General features: G+C 38.1%; 1 protein-coding gene across 1 annotated transcript; it reads left to right on the top strand.

The window, feature by feature from the left end:
* Positions 1-1,484: 1,484 nt before the first annotated feature.
* On the top strand, positions 1,485-19,569 carry SLC6A1 (solute carrier family 6 member 1). Its single transcript, XM_009490029.2, has 14 exons — positions 1,485-1,719; positions 2,425-2,556; positions 4,010-4,110; positions 5,867-5,976; positions 6,096-6,228; positions 7,630-7,764; positions 7,883-7,986; positions 8,302-8,426; positions 10,742-10,854; positions 12,949-13,080; positions 13,671-13,773; positions 14,999-15,099; positions 17,226-17,393; positions 19,465-19,569. The coding sequence occupies exons 1-14, from the start codon at positions 1,485-1,487 to the stop codon at positions 19,567-19,569; spliced, it is 1,797 nt and encodes a 598-aa protein (XP_009488304.1).
* Positions 19,570-21,419: the final 1,850 nt, after the last annotated feature.

The raw sequence follows: 21,419 nt of genomic DNA, 5'->3' as shown, positions 1-21,419 counted from the left end.
CTTGTAATAAGCATTATAATCATGCAGTGATCTGAAATGAGATGTTGAAGAAAAGCACTGTTTATAGCAGAGTCTTTACATGTTTTTCATGTTTCTTTTGACATAATTTACAGTTAGAAGTGAATGGCTAATAATCTCAATCTGCCTTCACACAAATCTGTGAATAAAATTATTGTTGATCTTTGCATGACCTTGTGGCCAATGTTGCTAACACTGCAATAATGTGTATCTTCACACTGGTGTTTCATTTGCTATGATCTCTGGTTTGAGGACTGGGGACTTGCATATGGTAAAAGAAGTTAATAAGAGGAACTAGACAATAAATCGATTATGAATGGGCATACAGTAGACATACAATAGACACTATCTCACTGTGTTTTTTCCAATTGAAGTGGAGCTGTGGAAGTTTGCAGGAATTACATGCACTTCAGAGTTGACTGAAATATCCGAGGTCATTTTTTCATAATGCATATTTGCTTCCTTGATTTTTCCTTTCTTTATTTAGATTTTGAAAATTTACCAGTAATGGTTTTGGAAAAGCTGCAAGAACGCAATCTGCATTAGGAGACAGAAACTGAGGAGTGATTATTGCAGCCTGTCGTCTTACAGTGTTTATAATTTAGGCTTAGTGAAATATTTGTCTTGTATTAACAGCTAATTTTAACCATATGTAAAACTTAACATCATTACCCAGGATTAAGCCCTGGATTATTGTTTAATAGCTTAAAACACTGTGTTTTAGAGAAAAGTTTTTTAGATTAGTACACACTGTTCATAACTTTTTTAATTCACTATTAAAGGTGGCAAGTGCGATTTCTTGATAGCCACAACTTCCTGTAAATAAAGGAAGTTTGCAATCATGGGAATTCCCCTTTAGTTTTTTAAACACAGAATGATGAAATGGGGTAGTTTCATTGCCCAAGTTCTGGGCTGTTATATTCATCTTTTGTACAGATATATGAATATATAAAATTTGGGCTGTATGCTGTGTACAATTCAGTGCTGCATTTTAGAATTATTTTGTTTCTGTAGACTCAAAAGAGATCTGTAAGGAAAAAATGAGTAACTGTGGCTTGGAGATTGTATTGCGGGACTATGTTAGTTCTGCTCTGCTTTCTACTGGGTCACTAATTAAAAATCCAAAGGGCAGAGCCAAGCTCTTCAATGAGACACCCTCGTTGCAAAGCTCTTTGGGCAGCGAGGTCTCTGGTCACTGTACATTTTTAAGTTGCTTAAAATACTGCTGAAGCAAATAAGAATTCTGCAATCTTGTGTTTTACAGCTCAATCTAGAAGCTGGTACAGGGCTGCCGACTAGCTCCCAAACCGCCCAGCATTTGGGGGGCAGGGGGCGTTGTTTTTGCCCGCTGAAGCCCTAACGCCCCAGTTGGGTAACCGCGAGCCGCAAAGCTGCTGTCCACGTGGACTGGTGCTGAAATCTCTCGTCCGGCTGCTGCCAGAGCCTCTCCAGCGAAACCCAGAGACATGGCAACAAACGGGACGAAAGTGGCAGATGGACAGATCTCCACAGAAGTTGACGCTTCAATCACCAATGACAAGCCTAAAACCTTGGTAGTAAAAGTGCAGAAGAAGAAGACGGATCTTCCAGACCGAGATACATGGAAAGGAAAATTTGACTTCCTTATGTCTTGTGTAGGTTATGCCATTGGCTTAGGGAATGTGTGGCGATTTCCATACCTCTGTGGCAAGAATGGTGGAGGTATGTTTGCTGTTTCATGCTTACAACATCTGATATATTTGTATGTTACAATTCACCATAAAAATTATCAGTAAAGCAGAACTTGGTTTGAATAGCTTTTTCATCTGTATAGGTGGGGTTTTTTTGCTTTACGCTTGTCCAGGAGGGTTGGAGCCATTTTGGAGTGTGGTGCTCTGCTCTGAGGTCTGCTCTGGAGTTTATTCTAACTTCTAGTTGGCAGGTGCTCTTAAAAGACCATAAGGCATTAGAGCAGAAATAAAACACATTGCTCTCCAACGCTTCAGAGCCCTCTCTTTTGGATTGAGTTTTTGAGAGGATGGCATACGGCTTGTAATACTGACTCTGAGCTTACCATAAAAGGCTAAGTTCAGCTGGAAAGCGGCCAGTTCTGGTTAAAGCCTTTATGCTATCTGCATGCTCCTGTGATAGATGAAGGCAACAAAATACACATAAATATTTTGGATTTTAGCTTTTTACTTAAACAGAAAATATTTAAATGATGAGGAGATATATTTTTCCCCTTATTTTCACATCTTGAGATACTGGTTCAGAAGTGTACATGTGCTTTCTGCTAACTTTTTTGAAAAATTACACTTAAGAGGAAGAAAATGTGGGTTTCTTTTCATACATAATAGGGATGGAAACAGTGGAAACTCAGTTGTGGTTTTTCCCACTGTAACAGACTTTTTTCTTTTTTCTTTTTAGGTGCATTCCTGATTCCCTATTTCCTTACTTTAATATTTGCTGGAGTGCCACTGTTTCTTTTGGAGTGTTCCCTTGGTCAGTATACATCTATAGGAGGCCTTGGAGTGTGGAAGCTTGCTCCAATGTTCAAAGGTACGGTATGAATTTGGATTACCTTCCATTCATTTCACATTGCAGAAATTGCATGAAGTGACAGGGCAAGGATATTTCTTTATGCCTTCATATTTTTACTTAAACCATAATTTTCTGCAGAAAACCCTGATTTTCTGAGGTGTAACTGACAATTTTGAAACACATTAGGGTATTATTCATTCCCCATTAAAAACAGAAAGAGTTAGGCATTAGGATCTCAACAAACTTATTTTTGAACTTCATAAACTTTTATTTTTTGTTAGGAACATACAAAGACTGTTCAAAGTAGCATATTAAATCTAGCAATAGTTGTCTGAGCAGGTATGGAACTCTGTTCACAGCAATTTGGTAAACATTGTTTCTGTTTGAGGTCACAGAGGTTTATATCTCCTGTTGCCCTTTATTGAAATTCAAAAGCCAGACACTTCAAAGATGGCAATTTCATGCTGAATTGCTTAAGACCAGCTCACTCCATACTTAGATTTTTAGCTAGCTTGAGGTTTCTCATTGCTAGAACCTCAAGGTTTTAATCTAGATTCTGCATAGACCTACAAACCTCACAGACTGTGCTTTTCACCCTCTAATCCCAAATCCTTTGACATTTTAGAGCTCCTGAGCTGACTTCTGGACCAGTAGAGGAGCAAGTTACACATTCAGTTATAAATTACTTCACACATAGGACTGACAATTAGCATAGGGTGAGCTAAAAGTTTGTTTAGAGTGGATTTTGTTCTGGGAAATTTTGTACTGTGAAAACCCAGAGAGATGAAAATGTTTTTTACAGATAAGTATTTTAACTTTGCTCGAGTTACTGCTGTTGGTAGGGAGCACAATGCAAAGTATAGACCTTGCTTTGCATTATACGGATTATTTTGAGCACTTCCTTCTGTTTAGTGGCATGTGGGAACTGTCACCAGCCTGAATATTTTAAAATAGCCCTGAAGTCTCCATGTGGAATACAAGACAAGGCATTCTCGTTGTGGAATCCCTGACATTTCTTTAGTCTGAGATGACATAATAGCATTATACTAAGCATCAAGCACTTTGATCAGTGTACTAAATGGCTAGCTGGTCTTATAACTCATGCTTAATTTGCATGCATCTGCCAGAATTTTCTGTGGGACTGCTGTTTCAGAGAATGAGCTGATTTAGCTCTTTTCCCTAGAAGTAAAAAACACTGGTAAAATCTCAGCAGCAGCAGATGTTACTGCTTACTGCAACACACAGAGAACTGGATGCTGAGATTAAATTTATGGATGACTGAACTATCACCCAAATTAATGACCTTTTTATACCGGCACTTCTAAAATTTTAACTCAGCCTCTGCAAAATTTGGTAAATGGTATCTGCCCCATGTGTTGTATTTGTCCTTCTGAACTGCAGCTCTTCAACTGGCACTTGTACAGACATTGCTAATAGTTAGTTCTTTTGTATCTTTTTGTTTTCTTTACAGGTGTGGGACTAGCTGCTGCAGTCCTTTCCTTTTGGCTAAATATTTACTACATTGTGATTATTTCATGGGCCATATACTACCTGTATAATTCCTTTACCACTGTAAGTGTGTGTGTGGGAAGGGGGGTTGGAATTGTCTGTTGAATGTAAAGCAAAGTGATATATATAGATAGCTGATTAATCTGTCTCACTGTAAAGGTGCGAGGTTAACACAAAATGCATAGAAATCAGAAGGATAAGCCATTTCTTACTAAAGGAAAACTATTTTGCAAAAATCCCTTTTCAATTTCTTTTTCTCCACAAGAAATGTAGACTAGAAAACTGTGAGGAAAATACTCCGTTCCAAGAATGTCAGCGGAGAAACATAATGATAGGTTATTTTGGAGCCACAGGCTTCTCTTTCTTACTGATTTGTTTAAATTTCCTCATCTTAATCTTCAGAGCCACAGTTCTTTCATCTGTACCCTTTTAGTTTCACTTATTACCTGTCTCTGCCGTGTCTGGGCACAGACATGCCTCCTTGCTTCTCTGCTTTATCTGCCAGGCACCTGCAAGTCATGCTTATGCTTCGGACTTGTCCTGGCAATGCTAATGAGAGTCCTAGTACCCCTTTGCCTTTGAGCCTACAGGCCAGTCGTTCCCCTGAGAAAAATTCTACTATATAACTAGAATTTTTTTTTTTTTTTCAATAGCAGCCACACAAATGTTAGTTATTTGGAAAATAGTATCATTGCAACATGTTTTAATAGTGGAGGGGTTTATTAAAGAAATGGCCATGGAATGGAAAGTCTGTGATTTGATTAGCTCTGAACTTCCATTTGTTGTTATTTTTACTTTGTTTTCTTTCCTTTTAACTTTATTTTTAGCTGCCTTTTTTGTCCTCTCAAGGATGATTTGTCAGCTGAGTAGGTCTTGTCTGATTTGTGGGGTTTGGCCATCTTAGGAAGCATTCTTGCATAAGGCTCAATAATTAATGCTTTATTGTTCAATTGTTGTCTCTTCTACAAATTTTGTTCATGCTTGCTTGTTCTCGGCTTTAAAGGATTGTCCCTTGACCAACTTTGCATTAATTACTGTCTGAGAGTGACATGATCATTTCTTTTTTTGTTATCTTCAGATTTGTTATTGATGTAAAATGTCAGTCATAGTCTGGAAGTGGTGCACTGGCCCATATTAGATGAATATTGACTTCTAATTCCCTTGAAGCCTCTTACTCTTGTATTTAAAATGTGCAGTACCCCAATACAACATTTTCTGTGAGAGGATTTTCCAAGATTGGCCATCAGAAGAGTATCTAAGTTGTATCTAAATGAGATTCATTCTAATGGATGTCATGTGGAAACAGGTTCTGCTTCTCAGAACTTCTGAAAGATAACTTAATGTAATGGACACATGTAGAATATGCGTGTAGAAAAGAGAAAGTTTACATTTTTCTAAGTGTTCCCTGACCTGGAGGGGAGAATGGAAATCTCTGATCAATAACCATCACCCCTTTATTACCTCTAGAGCAACAAGAGGTAACAGGATGTCCAGGAGGTCCTTTCTGCTGCCCCTGTTTCTTGTAGCACACTCAATATACTCTCACATGTTGAGAGGCATATCAGACTCCAAAGCATTTGGGCTAATATATTAAAGAAAGGAAGAAATATTTTCGCATCTGAATCACGCAATTTATGTGAAGTTAAATAACTTATGTGGCAGACATGCACCCCAGGGAGATCAGTGCACTGCAGAACTCAAAGTATATTAGTTCTCCACTCAACTGTTGTTTCTAGTAAAGAGAGAGAGACTTGAGAGGTAATGCTTACTTAAGAAGTGTTTGACTGTTTAGGTTTTTCTCTCTCTCTTTCTTAAATAGACTCTTCCTTGGAAACACTGTGAGAACCCATGGAACACTGACCGCTGCTTCTCCAATTATACCTTAGCAAACACCACGAACATGACAAGTGCCGTGGTCGAATTCTGGGAGTAAGCTGATAATTTTTCCCTATATCATTCCTGTGCATATGCAAGGATCAGCTTGTTATCATTCACATACTATCTTCTGAATTAGTTGTCAAATACACCATTCTGTTGGCCTATTCTAGACGCAACATGCACCAAATGACTGATGGATTGGAAAAACCAGGACAAATCCGATGGCCGCTAGCAATTACTCTAGCAATTGCCTGGATTCTGGTGTATTTTTGTATCTGGAAGGGGGTAGGCTGGACCGGAAAGGTAAGATTTAAAAGTACTGTAAATATTTTCCAATTACAAATGCCCATTTTACTCAAATATTCTGAAAATTCTTGAGGTAAGAGGCACTGGGGATAGTTTTGCTGGAATAGCTCTGTGTATTTAATTTCTATCTTTCTTGAATTGATACAGCACCATGTTTTTGAAAGAGCTGGCTCCTCTGTAGCTAGCTCTGACCACAGTCTTGGATGGTATGTTCACTTAGAGACTTCTTGGCTTTGCTAGGTATAAAATTGCCTAAAAATATGTCTGCTTGATCCTGGGATGAGTATTCTAGCTAGTTTGGATAGCAATAGAGTGAGGATGCAGTGTTTTGGCTTCAGTGAGAAGCATGCATTTATTGCACAGCTCTTGCTGGGCTTAGATATGTAAGTGTTGAAGCGGTATTGTATGTAAGAGTTACTCCCTCCTTTCCTTACGCTAAATGAGAGCAATAGGTGGTTCTTACCATGGGCATGCTTGCATGCTGTTTTTCTTGGAGTCTGACTGGTTTCTCAGTGCAAAATACAATTTACTAATGAATTAAAGGAAACTATATTATTGACAGACCTTTCTTCAGGAATGAAAGGGCAACAGCATTTGACATTGGCATATACCTCTTCCTCTCCCCAAAATGGCAGGAAGAAATCTTAGGGAAATGAAAAGCTACAGCCATAAGTCCTGGTGGCAGCTTAAGGCTTGGGTTATGAGACCTCAGGCCTGGTGTAGAGAACTAGGATTTTTTCACACTGAAAGAATGAATTGTTAACCTTTGACAAGATAGTTGTAGCTGTGACCCTCTTCAAGCTGCAGGTTGAATATGGCCTAGCTGAGCTCAGACCAACCATTTCATTTCTCCTGTCTGCAAAGAAGGTGGCAAAAAAGGGCTGACGTTCTTTTGAGTCTGACTTCATAGTGTCTTTTTTATAAGGCCTTTGAAAAGGCAAGAGAGCAGGATCCTGTAGGGCAATTATAACATAGGCGAGAAGAGGGTGTTAAAAATACAAAAGCAGCTGTCCGAGAGCAAGATAATAATGTTAACAGATGTTGTTCTACAAGGAGGATAGCAGTACTAAACCTTGTGCTTTAGGGAGTTCCCCTTGTTGAATACAAAAAAAAAAAAAAAAGAAAAGCATGAGCCTCTTGTGCAAAAATATCCTAGTCCACTAAATTCCACCTTCAGGAAAGTCAGCAACAGCCACCTGCCTTGTAGACATGGTGTTTAGGGAATTCTGCAGTAGCGCTCCTCTTTTACCAAGCTTTTCCATTGATAAATGCTTCAATTTTAAAAGTCGGCCTCAGTTGCTGCTACAGTATTTTTAGGAAGCAAATATTTTCTGAAGTGTTAACAAGCACAGATCATTCTTCCTTCCACACTTACAATGTCTTGTTTCTTCACATCAGGTGGTATATTTCTCTGCTACTTATCCCTATGTTATGCTGCTTATCTTGTTCTTCCGTGGTGTAACACTGCCTGGAGCAAAGGAAGGCATTTTATTCTATATAACTCCCAACTTCAGTAAGCTTTCAGACTCTGAGGTAAATATTCAATCCTTGTAAACAAAAGTTTCACTACTAACTGTTCACCTTTCAGACATATGACCTGCTCCTCAAGTGCAGAAACAGATTTTTTTAAAAAATTATTTCCTGCAATCAGGTTTGGCTGGATGCTGCCACACAGATTTTCTTCTCGTATGGTTTGGGTCTTGGTTCACTGATTGCCCTTGGAAGTTACAACCCTTTCCACAATAATGTTTACAGGTAAGCAGATGACTGCACATATTACAATGGCACTTTCCTGTCTCAGCTGGAGCTGGATTCTGTCTTTCTGTGTACTGTATCATTGAAATAAATTGCAGTCTCGAATCTGAATATTAAATGTTATATCTAACTAGGAATGAGATGTAAACTGCAGTTACAGCAATGGGAGAGACAGTATGACTTGTCCAGCATGAAATGGAACCCAGACTGCGAAATCCTAAATCATCAAGTCTTTTCACAGGAAAAAAGCGTAATATGCTGATGAACAGTAGCATTGCTTTACCTGTTGCTTAAACCACCTTACCTTTATTTCAGGGACTCCATCATAGTGTGCTGCATAAACTCATGCACAAGCATGTTTGCTGGCTTTGTCATCTTCTCCATTGTTGGATTCATGGCTAATGTCACAAAGAGGCCTATTGCAGATGTTGCAGCATCAGGTATCCAATGTATTTTTCTATAAGTTGTTCAGTGGCATCAGTTATTTTTTGTTTATACGTTGTGTCCAACTGCTTCACGTAATTGTTCAAAATCCCTCCCTCAAAACATTCCTCAGCTCCCTGTCATTTCAGTCGCCCTTACTGATTGCAAAAGGGAGAGCACTGTTTTAAACCTCTCAAGGCAGCACCAGCAAAATCATTTAATGTCGCGCAGACTGTCTGCCTGCCTGCCTAGTGCTCTCCAACCTTTGGTGTGGAGAGTGGTCAGCCAGAGACTCACCTTGGGCTGACACAATGAATACTACTGAATACTACTTACAGGGAATGGAAGTGCAGTTTACTGCTTCAGTGCTTAGCTGTGACATCAGATTATGAGTCTCTTGCTACTGAAATTCTTAAAAGCAGACTGAAAGGAGGAATGATGTTTTTGGATGTTATGTTTTTGCAGCCTATATACTCAAATTCAGTTAGGTTTTTAAATTCCTTCTATTGTTTCTTGAGGTTAAGCCCTTTGAGGCAGATCCACTGCTCACCTGTTCAGACCTACAACTATCAGCCAATTTTATGGGACCCTTTATTATAAAAGTCATTTTACTTAGAGCAGTAAGATGTGCATGCTATTGTTTGCAATTCCGTGTCTTTCCTTCCAGATGAAAAAACTTAAAGCAGCAGAGCAGATGGTTGCCCTAACCCAGCTGGTGTACCAGATACTCATTTAGCAGTTCTGGCCACAGGGAGGGATCTGATAACCAAAAGCTTGGTTGGAAGTTGCTGGTGGACAAAATATGTCTCTCTCTCTCTCTCCCCCCCCGCCCCCCTCCACTAGCAAGCATATCCCATTGATGAAATATTCCCTTAGTTAGAAAAGCAGAGAATTTAAGCCCTAAAAATAATCTTCAATAAGCTACACATACAAAGAAATTAGCAAAGAAATTATGATGGCATACACTGTTGTGAAAAAATGCTCTGGAAAGTCAGTGGGGTGTGAAATAAGCTTCTTGGATTTATGTATTTGATGCAGATGTAACTATGTAAAGACTATACCTGCAAACAAAACAGTATTTTTATGTCATATTAAGCTCCTAAATACATTTTAAGGTATCTAAGATAATAGACTTTTCAAAGATGCACATGACTTCCTGTGGCCAGTAATTGCAAAGGATATTTTGAAATTTGACCTTTTAATTAAGGCTTCTATTTCTCCTAGCAAGCTCAGAAAGTGATGCCTTATTTTAGCACCATGAGACATGTTTTGTGATCTTTTATACAGCTTTGTAAAACAAACAATATTATTAAAAGCTGTAGGTGCATTTTGGTGGAACATGTAACAGAGTAAAATTAAGAACATATTTAACTTAAGTTTATTTTGCTTTTACTACTGCCATTTGGAAGGCATTCCAATCATATCTGCTATTGCTGGCAAATAATTGTTTCAAAATCTGCATTGCATTTACTTTGATGATGCCAGTGTTTAATGCCAATCCTTGCTGCACTGGTTTGAAAGCTATATATGTCCAACGAGTTGTCACAGATAGGCTTACTTTTAATGAAAACTGACAAATCGGAGAACCCCCTTAGGTGAGGCACAGTAAGTTTATTTCTGTGATTATTTAGTTTGCTACAGGTTTCCCTCTTAACCTGACATCATCTGGTTTTCAGCTATCTTACGACAACAAAAAGAACTCCTTTTTTAATAAGAATTTGTATTCCCCTTCCAACACTATGCCCCTGTCAGCAGTTAGTAGGAACAAATGAAAAGGTTTGTCTGTTTACTACTACGTAGTTAATTAAAATGTGCATTTTAGGATAATTAATGGAATGGAATAGTAAATGGGAATACTGTGAATGCTGGAAAGTGTCTTCTCCATTTCTGAGCTGTCTTTGTTTCTCTTCTGTACTACTTGGTGCAAAGCAGAAGATTACAGCTATCAATAACTACTTGAGAGGGAAAGCAAGCTGATCAGTACCTGAAGATGTAATCCTAGCAAAGGATAACATTCCCTGTCTTTGCTATACAAAGGTGTCTCTCAGGAGCAGCTTCTGAACGGCATCTAGTATTTTGCTTGCTTGCTTGGTTTTGGGTTTTTTTGTTTGTGGGGTTTTTTTTTGTTTGTTTTTTTTTGGTTCACTTTAAAAGAAGATACATACACTGACCTCCTGGTCAGTGAACACTGATTAAGCTGAAATCCCTGGTCAGATGCTGCATCCATGGCTGACTCATTCAAGTAAAACTAAAACCTAGGTATCAACAGGAGCAAATAATCACAGCACCCAATCAATCACATTGACATTTTCTCTCCTGTTTCTCCTACCAGGCCCTGGACTGGCATTTCTAGCTTATCCAGAAGCAGTGACACAGTTACCAATTTCTCCTTTGTGGGCAATACTGTTCTTCTCCATGTTGCTTATGCTCGGAATTGACAGTCAGGTAAAATTGGTGTAAAAATTAATAACGAAGACCAATTTTCTGTAACTGTATGGTACAAGGTTGGCCTCTCTGTGCATTCTGCACTGCCAGCAGTTAGTGGTGCAGAATGGTTTCTGGAATAATTGGATAAATAATAGGAGGTACTAAGGAGAGGAAAGACTAAGAGGTTCAAGGAGCCTGGGATAGTCAAAAACTGATATCAAGACACTTTTGCTTTTTCATGAACCATTGGAAGCATATACAAAATGTGCAGAAAATTTATTCTGCAGACAAAAGGAATTTTCTTTGAAATCTTAACTGTTCAATCACAATATTAAAAATACCTTTTAGGATATGCTTTACAAGATTTAGATGCCACAAATACTTCTGAAAGGCAACTTCAGAATTTACCACATGGAGCAAAAAGATGCATCACACATTTCATTTTAAGCATATGAATGTCAGGAGCAAATTGAGGAGGCAGTAGGATCATTACTGAGGACATTCTGTGTTTTAGCGTGTTCTGAAATCACTTCCCAATGGTGAGGATCAAAACTTTATTGGTTCAGGCCTTAGATAAGAGTTATAGATGGTATCTGACAACTGGAAATGAATGGGAAGGTACAACCTAGTGGTTTTGCAAATCCAAATAAGATATTCTCCAGAGTTACTGTTTAGATTAAATAATTAAATAATGAAATAATGGTCATGCAATCATTAAAAAAGTGTTTATTGCAAAATGAACAAAAAAGCACACAGAACAAGAAAAAAGCATTTTACATGCTAGAAAGGACTACGTCCAACAAAAGCATTCATTAATCAGTAATAATTTTAATACAGATAGCAACTATATTGTAAGCACTAAAGAAAGCACCCTGTCTTATTTTGGAAAGCATACTTTGAGGACTTTGTCAGGGAGGTCCCTTCTGCCTGCTGAAATGTTTGGTCATTTGTATGTGACCAATCATAGGCAGATGTGTTACTCTACTTGCAATCAGTTGCATTTGTCAAACCAGCACCTTACAGTTATTAGCACAGTCATCATGGCACATAAAGGAATATGAGATTACTAGCTTAGTACTGTACTAGTCTTTCAGTAGAGAAAAATCAATAATTTTCTATAAATCCAAGCTGACTTCAGCCTGTGAACCAAAATACAAAAAGACCAAGAGGGCATTTTATCCTGCAACATGAAAGGAAGCTGAAAATTTGTTTTCTATTTCTTTGTTTTTCAGTAAGCTTCAGGCTTGACATTAAAATCTATTGCTCAGTCTGGGGGGAAACTGCTGTGAAATTAATTGGGTCAAAAATATTCTTGAAAGACCTTGTCTCTAGGCAACTAACAGCTGAGGAAGGTAGTCTAATATTATTAAAAAGAACATATATCTACAGGCTGTCCAGCCTTAATTTTCTGTCTATCAGTGAAATGTTTCATACGATATAATTTATAGGAGCTGTAACTATTGGTTAAATTCTGATTGCACTGCTGGAAATTAATAAAACTTTACATACATTCTGTTCTTCATTATTACAGCCATCATAATGATAACATTTATTTTTAATACATACATACAGAAAAAATCTGAAGTATGGCCATGCTCTCCGTTTGGAAGACCACATCCTCAGCAAAAATCTTTTCTGGGGATACAAAAAGTATTTGATTTATTACATACGAGAATCAATCTTGCGTCTCTCACCTTCACCCTGAAGGACTAATCTGATTAGACTTTTTGTGTCTACTGGCTTTTAGGTATGTGAATAAATCACAGAAAGGAGAAGTGTAAGTTTTTGAAGGATCTAGGGGTCAAAGCCTTCAACTGTAGGTGTACCATTTTCTAGCACAAGAACAAGTACTTTATGTTCATTAGGTGCATGCTGTAGTTCATAGTTTAGAAATGTGTTTTTCTAGCTGGAAACCTTTTTGCACAGATCTTTTCAGACAGAAACAAGGATATTCAGAAGCACTGCTTCCACTGAAGTCAAGTGAATTTTCATTTATCATTTAATGGATGCAGCCTTAGGCCAGTGATGAGTGCTATTGAAAACTCCTCCCCTAAATGTAATCGTGCTGTTGTAGTGCATTGCATTGTATTTTATTTCTAACTTTACTTGCAGTTCTGCACTGTGGAAGGATTCATAACAGCTTTGGTGGATGAATTTCCAAAGTTACTGCGCAATCGAAGAGAAATCTTCATTGCTGTTGTATGCATTGTTTCCTATCTGATAGGGCTGTCCAATATTACTCAGGTATGTTCTGTAGAAGAATGTGATCTTATGTCTGACATACAGCATCTGTTTTGTTTCCCCCTTCCCCCGCCCCAGCCAGGAATCTTTGCAAACCATAGAAGTGGCAGGGATCTATCATTGACACGATCTAAAAGACTTCGGGCGATCTAAAAGACTTCGGGCGGCAGGCATTAACTTAGAAGTGTAAAATGCCTGTAGTCCGTGGATGCAGTGAGGCCTACTTCATGGTTCAGGTGACAAGAAAATACGCATCTCTACAATCTGTCTTACAGTCCAAGAAGTGGTAGCTAGGGATGTTCTCCATTGCTTCCTGTGATCAACTAGATCGCAAACTATTTCAGGGAAATAATTGAATTATTGAACAAAAAGGAGTAAAGTGAAATGAAACCACTTAACTGAATTCTAGCAGTAATCTAATTTTTGTCAGTATTGACCTCAAGCGTTATAAGACTTTAACCTGTTAACTTTAGTTAATTTACATTAATATGCCCCTAACCTATTCACCACAGTTAAGTTTGTAGCTTGCATTTTAATCTATCTTGAAACTGGAGTCCTTACTACTTATTTTAACACTTCCTTATATGTTTTAGGGTGGAATCTATGTATTTAAGCTTTTTGACTACTACTCTGCCAGTGGAATGAGTCTCTTGTTCCTTGTATTCTTTGAGTGCATCTCGATATCCTGGTGCTATGGTAAACAATATGTTTTTATTTTTTCCATAAGTTTTGCACATCATAAGGATACTTCATCTACTAATTTGTTCTTTGTGTGTGCGCATGCTGAGGGTGGAAGTGAAATTGGCCTTGGTTTATATGCATATAATTCCACTGAGGACTCAAAGTTGGCTTGTGGAAGGTACTTCTGCCTCTTTAAAACAGGCCATGTATAAGCCTGGAAGTCATTAGATGCTAAGTGTTTCAGGAATACTAAATAGGTGACATCTCCCTCTGTTTTCTTCCCATCCCCCTTCCTTGGAAAGCCTGGATCTTCAGAGTTGTTAGGTACTGCTGTTCTCAATATAGTGACTTAGGTCTTTTGGACTTTGTGACATTTCATTTCCAGAAATGACTCTGTCACTCTAGGATCTTGCAGTGAGAGACAGGCTTCTTGGTCAGTTGTCTCTTCCATAATTGCCCTAAAATATCCAGAAGTCTGGACTGACAAGCTCTGGGTATAAAGATTAATAAATATGTATCATATTCTTGCCAGAGTATTTGTGCATTTGACTGTAGTTCTGTGTTAGCTAGTCCAAGGACCTACTCCCATGATACTTCAGCTTGTATTACAAAACTGATTCAGAGCCAGATAACTGGAGTCTTTCTGCTGTCTTTTAATGGGCATAAGAGGATGGAACAGCATTTTATAGGGGTGAGGTACTGCACACGAATCCAGCAAATGCAAATGGAAAAATACACCAGCTGAGTAATGAAGAAATAAAATACGAAGTTATAAATAGTATGATAGACATACCTTTTAGATGATGGAGTGCTAGTGGGTAACAGCAGCAGCAGAAGGGCTACTCTTTGATTTCATATGCAATTCTGCATGGTGTGCATATATGTACAGAGTGAAGCTGGTTAACGCTAGGATGGGGGGGCAGGGTTTAATTTAATTTGTAAAATACCATTCTAAATCTCTCGTTCTAATAAAACTTAGAGTTGAAATTAGCCAAGGGCAATTTATTGCATCGGACCTTCAGATGTACATACCTCCTTTGTGTGGGAATAAGTTTGCTCATTGCTAATTAATTAATTATGATGTGGGAGAATGAGAACAAATGATTCTTGGTGCTTCTGAGTTTCCACATTTCTTTCCCATTCAGACAGGTGAAAAGTTATGTTGGGATCTGTATATGAGCTTCCAAATATACCTCATCATCTGATACGTTTCTATCCTGTTTCTTATTTCTATATTTAGGTGTTAATAGATTTTATGACAACATCCAAGAGATGGTGGGATACAGACCCTGCATCTGGTGGAAACTCTGCTGGTCATTTTTCACTCCTATCATTGTAGCAGTAAGAAACAAACTTTTATTCTATGATTCAAAGGATGTAAATGAGGTGGACTGTGTACTACAGCATTGTCATTTCCACCCCCACAGGTTCATATTAATTTTGACCTCATCCCTTTTTTCAGGATTTGAGCAATTCCATTGAAGGCAATAGGCAAAAACCAGCGTCATTAGAGGAAGCCTGTGCCCTAAGAGGCCTTGTGCAATTTTAAGATTTGTTTTAGTTGTCTGGAAATTGTAACTAGTCAGGAGTTTGACTGGCAGAGATAGAAGACTGAAAGAAACAAATTTAGACCATTTCTTGTATTCTTAGGTAAAATATAGCAATGTCTCTAAGGTCTAAATTTTCTATATACACAAAAATGCCCGTGCTTTGTAAACTGAGTTCTTTCACAGGCATTATTCTGGTAACAGATTACTATTCTAAACTGATGTTCTTCTCTCACAGGATTCTGTGGAATAGATTACCCAGTTTATACTGCAATGCTACTGTTTTTTCTGGCAAGCGTTGCAAGGATTTTGTGCACTGGAAACCACAGTACAGTCTTTTCCTGATTCTAAACTTTATCCAGTTAAGCCCATACAGCACATTTTGAAATAATAAGCAAAGAAATGTAAATTTACTACACATAATGTAGTCAATCCAGATGCAATATAAAAAAACTGTAATCAAGTAGACACTATTACACATGACACAGTACTTCTCACTCACTGATATTTCTCTGATATACCCATATAGGTAGCCAAAGGTCATAGAAAAGCAAACAGAGAGCACAAAAGAGAGGCACAGCAATGTGTGTATATTGAGGGTTCCTTGATTTGCCTCTGCCCAGATGAAGAAAGCTTTCATTTTTCTGAAAACCAAGTGTTCAAGAAGGTGTAAAAAATGCATTTTGTTTATTCTAGTGGTATAGTAGGAAGATGACCAACATTGTATGTAAAACTTAGCAGATTTCTCCTGTCTTGTAAAGTCTTCAGCAGAATTTGTTGTCCAGTGCAAGTTCACAGGTGGTGATGATGTGCTAACAAAATCTGCCACTCCACGTTCTCCTCTCTGGGAATATGTTCTGCACAAGGCCTGAACCTGGGATCAGAATGAGCTTCCTTCTTTGCTGGTTCAGTTTAGCAGGTTTTCCTGATAAAGGCTGTTTTAGACATTTGAAACAGGCCAGGATAGAAGTCTTCCTTGGGAACTTAAAGGAAAAAATACCATGTTTGAAGGTCATCTGTTTGAAAACACCACAAAAGCAACCCACAAGTGCTGCTGATCAATGGTACAGTATACATGTGTATGCAGGTATTATTCTCCAGGACCCCCATCTTTCCCAGTTAGCCCCCTTCCCTCTGATTTTGTGCAGGTTATCTGAGGATTCTGCTAGTACCAGTGGATTCCCCATACCAGCATACCTGGATAATCTGAGATGCAGGTTATGTATGTGAAAATATGGTGTTAACTTGAAACATTAAGATTAATTTTGGTAAGAAGCTTCTTGGGAAACTATCTCCTCATCTCTTGTTATTGAAAAATTCAAAGTGGTTTTTGAATTTCATAAGGGAAGTTCTATTATAGAGACAAATCTGTAGCCATTTACTGAACCACAGGTTCCATTCTGACTGCCCTCATTTTCCATTATGCATTTGTTCAGAGGATCTGAACAATGTCAAAGCCTCTGGGCCAAGCACTCTTAGGTGGTGATATTAGAGAGGTCAATGCAGATCCAGGCTTTAAAGAATATTTCTTCAGAGCCTCTAGGAGTCTGTCGGTGACCAGTACAGTAGAGCTGTACTGATAGTATTATTCAAATAAGAAAGTTAACTAACAACTTCACCATTGCAGAATTACAGTTCAGTTATTTACACATTTCCATGCTAGAAATTAAGCTAGCAGGGAATCAGTCAGCGCAGTGGGCTGACATTTGCCTGTTTTCTGCAACCTCCATCTGGAAGACTGACCCGCAGGCCCAGTCTACAAGCTAGTGCCTGGCAGACATCACCAAGGACCAAAGGAACCCTTTTGTCCTTGCCTGGATGTGAAGGCAGGCTTGAGGTCCAAGTCAATCCAAAAAAACTCTTGAACACAGAACACTCTGGAAATCTCATCCAATTCTTCTTTTCTGCTCTATTTTGCAGGGAGTATTCATCTTCAGTGCTGTCCAAATGACTCCTCTCACAATGGGAAGTTATGTTTTCCCAAAATGGGGCCAAGGGGTTGGCTGGTTCATGGCTTTGTCTTCTATGGTGCTGATACCAGGCTATATGGTATATATGTTTCTAACCCTGAAAGGCTCCTTAAAACAGGTAAGTCTCTCTTTTTCCTGACTGCATGATTCCATCTTGTGAGACCTGTGCACACTAATAAAAGATTGCTGGGCAGCTATTTTCTACTATAGCTTTCCTGTGGCCTCACTTGTTTAGCCCAGTTATTTTGCATCAAGCTGAAAAACATAAAAACAAGTACTAAACAGACGAAGACAAGACAGTGTCTGTACCATCTGTTGTTAAACATCATTCGCTGCATTAAATGTGGTCCTTATCTCTGGGCTTTGACAGTTCCAGACACTTTGCATCCCAGCTCCTTACACCTAGAAAACAAAGTAGCACTTCACAAAATATGTAAATTTGTCCTTATTAACACAAGACGTACTGTCATGTATCAAGGCAGGTAATGCTCTAAGGATCTGGAATCAAACTCTTAGGACTAAAGCCACATAACTATTGGTTCCCATGAGTCTGCTCACAGTGACCCTATTTAGCATCTCCCTGCAATGTGATCAAAGATTTGAGCTCCCATTCTGCATTACACCTGTTCTAAGTTACAATGGCAGCCTTGTTCTGCTGCAGCTGAGAGAAAGTACATGTAAAATCATGGGAGCATATTTTATGATTATGCTGCACTTCCCTTTAGTCTTTATTTAAGAGATTTCTATGAACAGTTACTTCATGAAAAATGTTAGAGGCCTTTTTCTCATTGCACTGTGCTCTTAGCCTCTCCCTGATTCCTTACTCCATTTGTTAAAAGATGACACTTCCCATGTGAGAGAGGCATTGTATGGCTTAAATCCATTTTAAGGTCCTCGGAGAAATGCTGCTAAAGGAGTGTGAAATGTTAATAAGGCTATTGACCAGTACACTGTTTAGTAATCACATACAACTGCCATACTTAATTTTTTTTAATCTGAGTGTATCCTCTGTTTTCCCTCTCCAGCCAATAATCTCATTCTGTGCATAACAGACACTTTTTCAGCACAAGTATTTGAAACATACATCTCTGCCCTCTATGACTGTGGGAACCAAAGATTGTCAAAATGAACTTGTCAGAATTTCTGGAATATTCTAAAATCAGCTAACAGAGCCATCTTTGCAAAGGGACAGATGATCTTAAGCAGAATTGATGAGTAATACCACATGAATTGCTCAGATCTTGATCTAAATATTTGTCTTCAGCAAATTTTAAAAGACTCAGTCATGCTTCAAAGAAGTCTACAAAAAAAAAAGGTCTGGGTTTTTTTTTCCCCTCTGCTTGTTCTTAGCTCCTACAATTGGAATGTCTTTCCCTTGGTGTTATGGAAACATTTACGTGCAGAGGGAGAATGGTTGCTCTAAAATATAGCTGCTTCTTGAGCAGAGTTATATAAGACCACAGTAAAAGTTCCTCATCTCGGTCTTGCTGTGGATTAAGGTATCATTTTTCAAAGCATTGACAAATGACCACTTGATAATAGGAGGAGCCTACACCACTCACAGGCTTTGACAATCAAAACTGGGCTCTCTTTCTCCATCTGAATGTGAGCTAGGCAGATAAGCTTCATGAATGGAGAACACAGAAGGTCTAGGAAAGACAGAAGTAAAACAATCTTAAATACAAGTCTACTTTACCTGTTGTATCCTCGGATGTAGTAACTCCCAGAAGCCGCAGCCACTACTCTCTAGTCCCTTCTGCTCCCTGGGGAAGGTCACCATCACATCTGAGATCCAGCTTTGAATCCTTGCTGCCCACTGCAAACTTGCAGCCTCTATGCTTGACTTGTGGGCTTGCAGCATAGTCTCTCCTCACCTGCCCCACGCTGCAGTCTCTCCTCATTTCTTTTCCCTAGGCATGCTCAGTTGTTAATGCCTGGTGGCATCTACCGTTTTGCATGTGGTCTTTCAGCTCCTATTGTCATGTTCAGAACACAGCTAAAACTTTTTAGTATATGTGACTTACTGCCTTTTAGGCAGTAGTCTCATAGATAGTAAGTCTATCTCCCTTGGGAGATAGAATTTTTCATTTCAGCTCTAATGCCTAGGCAGAAGCGTTTAGGATTGCCTTTAAAAAAAAAAAAAAAACAGGTTTTTGACTGCCTCGCGTTTATTGTTGTTCTTTAAACAGCGCATCCAAGTAATGATTCAGCCAAGTGAAGACATCGCTCATCCTGAAAATGGGCCAGACCAGGCCCAACAGAGCAACTCTGCAAACAAAGAAGCCTACATCTAAACTTCTGTATTGTAAAAGTACCAATACTACTCCAGAAAAACAAAAAATATGGTTGAATATGACCACAAATTTATGTCTGAGAATATAATTACCTACCTCTAGTGGCAAAAAAAAAAAAAAAAAGAAAAAAAAAGAAAAAAAGAACAAAGGTCATCTCCACGATAAGGGAATCGCCATGGGTATGATCCGACCATTGTGCGAGCTCAGATGTTGACAGTGTTTTGTGTTCTCTGGCAATCCACAGACTGTTAATGTTTTTATCCTTTCACAATAATAGTTGCATATCTTGGAATTTGTAAATTGATGTGCCAAGACCTTTTTAATCTACCTTTTAGCACGACGATTTGAATTTTTGTGCTGCTGATTTTTAGTAGTTAATCAATATTTCTTACTGCTGAATCCCAAGACTGTTATTTCTGACTTTGCAGGAGTAAAATTAAGTTTGGAATTGTTTTGTACAAAAGAATGAAGTATTTTGTAAACAAGTGATTTCCAGTGAAGAAGTTTGCCCTTAAAATTTGCTTGAGTTGAGGCCATTTGAGGGGGAAGAGACTTCCTTCAGTTAACAGTAGATACAGCCTTTATAAACATGCCCAGTGCAAATGAAGTTCTATGGCTGTTTGTGGTAATACAGCATCGAATGGCCATAAATCCTGTCTGTACTTAGCCTTTCAAGATAACTTTCAAACAAGATAGTAAATTTCATTAAAAATATGTATACTACTTCATATAAATGAACATACTTCTGTGAGTCAATACTACATGAATCACATGTTAAATGCAAAAATATGACTTCTAACTTTTTTAGCAAAATGAGAAGTAATATCCAAGAACTCTTAAAGATTCCCAGGAGTAAAAGAAATATAAAGTATTTGCAGTTCGAGCTCAGAGTACTTGAGCTTTTATTATGCTGTTATTATTCTACTGTTACTGCCTTGCCACCAAAATAGAAATGAAAACAATGGCTTAAAGATTGAAGCTTATCGTTGTAATTCTAATTTAGGGTTTAATTCACAATTGTTCTTTTTAATCTGTTAAAGGACTTTAACAATTTCTAATAAGCCAATTATAAAATATGGATCGTTAGCACTTTGAAAACAGTTTTATTTTTATTTACATATTATTTGTGGTGATGAAGGCATGAGGGAAAGCTATTTCAATAATATATAAAAATCTCCACTCTGGGCTCAGTCTGCATTTGCCACATAGCTAAAAAGTCTGTTCCACTCATGGAAGTTTTTCCTCTGTGTGGAAAAATGCAGTGGTTAGCCCTGTACGGTATTTCTCGTTTGGCAGCTATATGACAGATGCAAAGGATTATGGAAAATGCAGTAGTTGATGTTTGATTGTAAATGACTGTGACAGAACTGTGCAATGAAACATGCTTTTCAGCAAATTTTTGTGCAACGTACAATGTTAGATAGCACAATTTATGTAGAACTACTACGTGAAAAACATGTTAACTGTGAATGTTGGGTTTTTCGTTGTTTTTGTCTGAAGGTGACAAACATGTTCTTGCAATAAGGTATTATTCTCAGAATGTCAAGCACATTATTGTAGAAATAATATATATATAATACACATGTATTTCAAATTACATCATAAAATCTCAGAGTATGTTTGGTAGATTCTGAACTGTTTCATACATAGATCAATTGTAAAATACTACGAGATCTAAGCTACATCCTAAATGGCTATAGCTGAAATGCAAAAGTCCTGTAAGTCTTTGGGATTTAGAGGAAAACCATACATCCTACACAAACATTATACATGACATATACACGTTATAATTGTGAATTTCATTAGACTAAGGATAAAAATTCCAACTTTCTCTTTATTGTTTAATGTAA

The sequence above is a fragment of the Pelecanus crispus genome, chromosome 7 (genome assembly GCF_030463565.1).
Source record: "Pelecanus crispus isolate bPelCri1 chromosome 7, bPelCri1.pri, whole genome shotgun sequence".
Classification (NCBI taxonomy): Eukaryota; Metazoa; Chordata; class Aves; order Pelecaniformes; family Pelecanidae; genus Pelecanus; species Pelecanus crispus.
The sequence above is the reverse complement of the archived record's forward strand: the minus strand, read 5'-3'. Positions and strand labels throughout refer to the sequence as shown.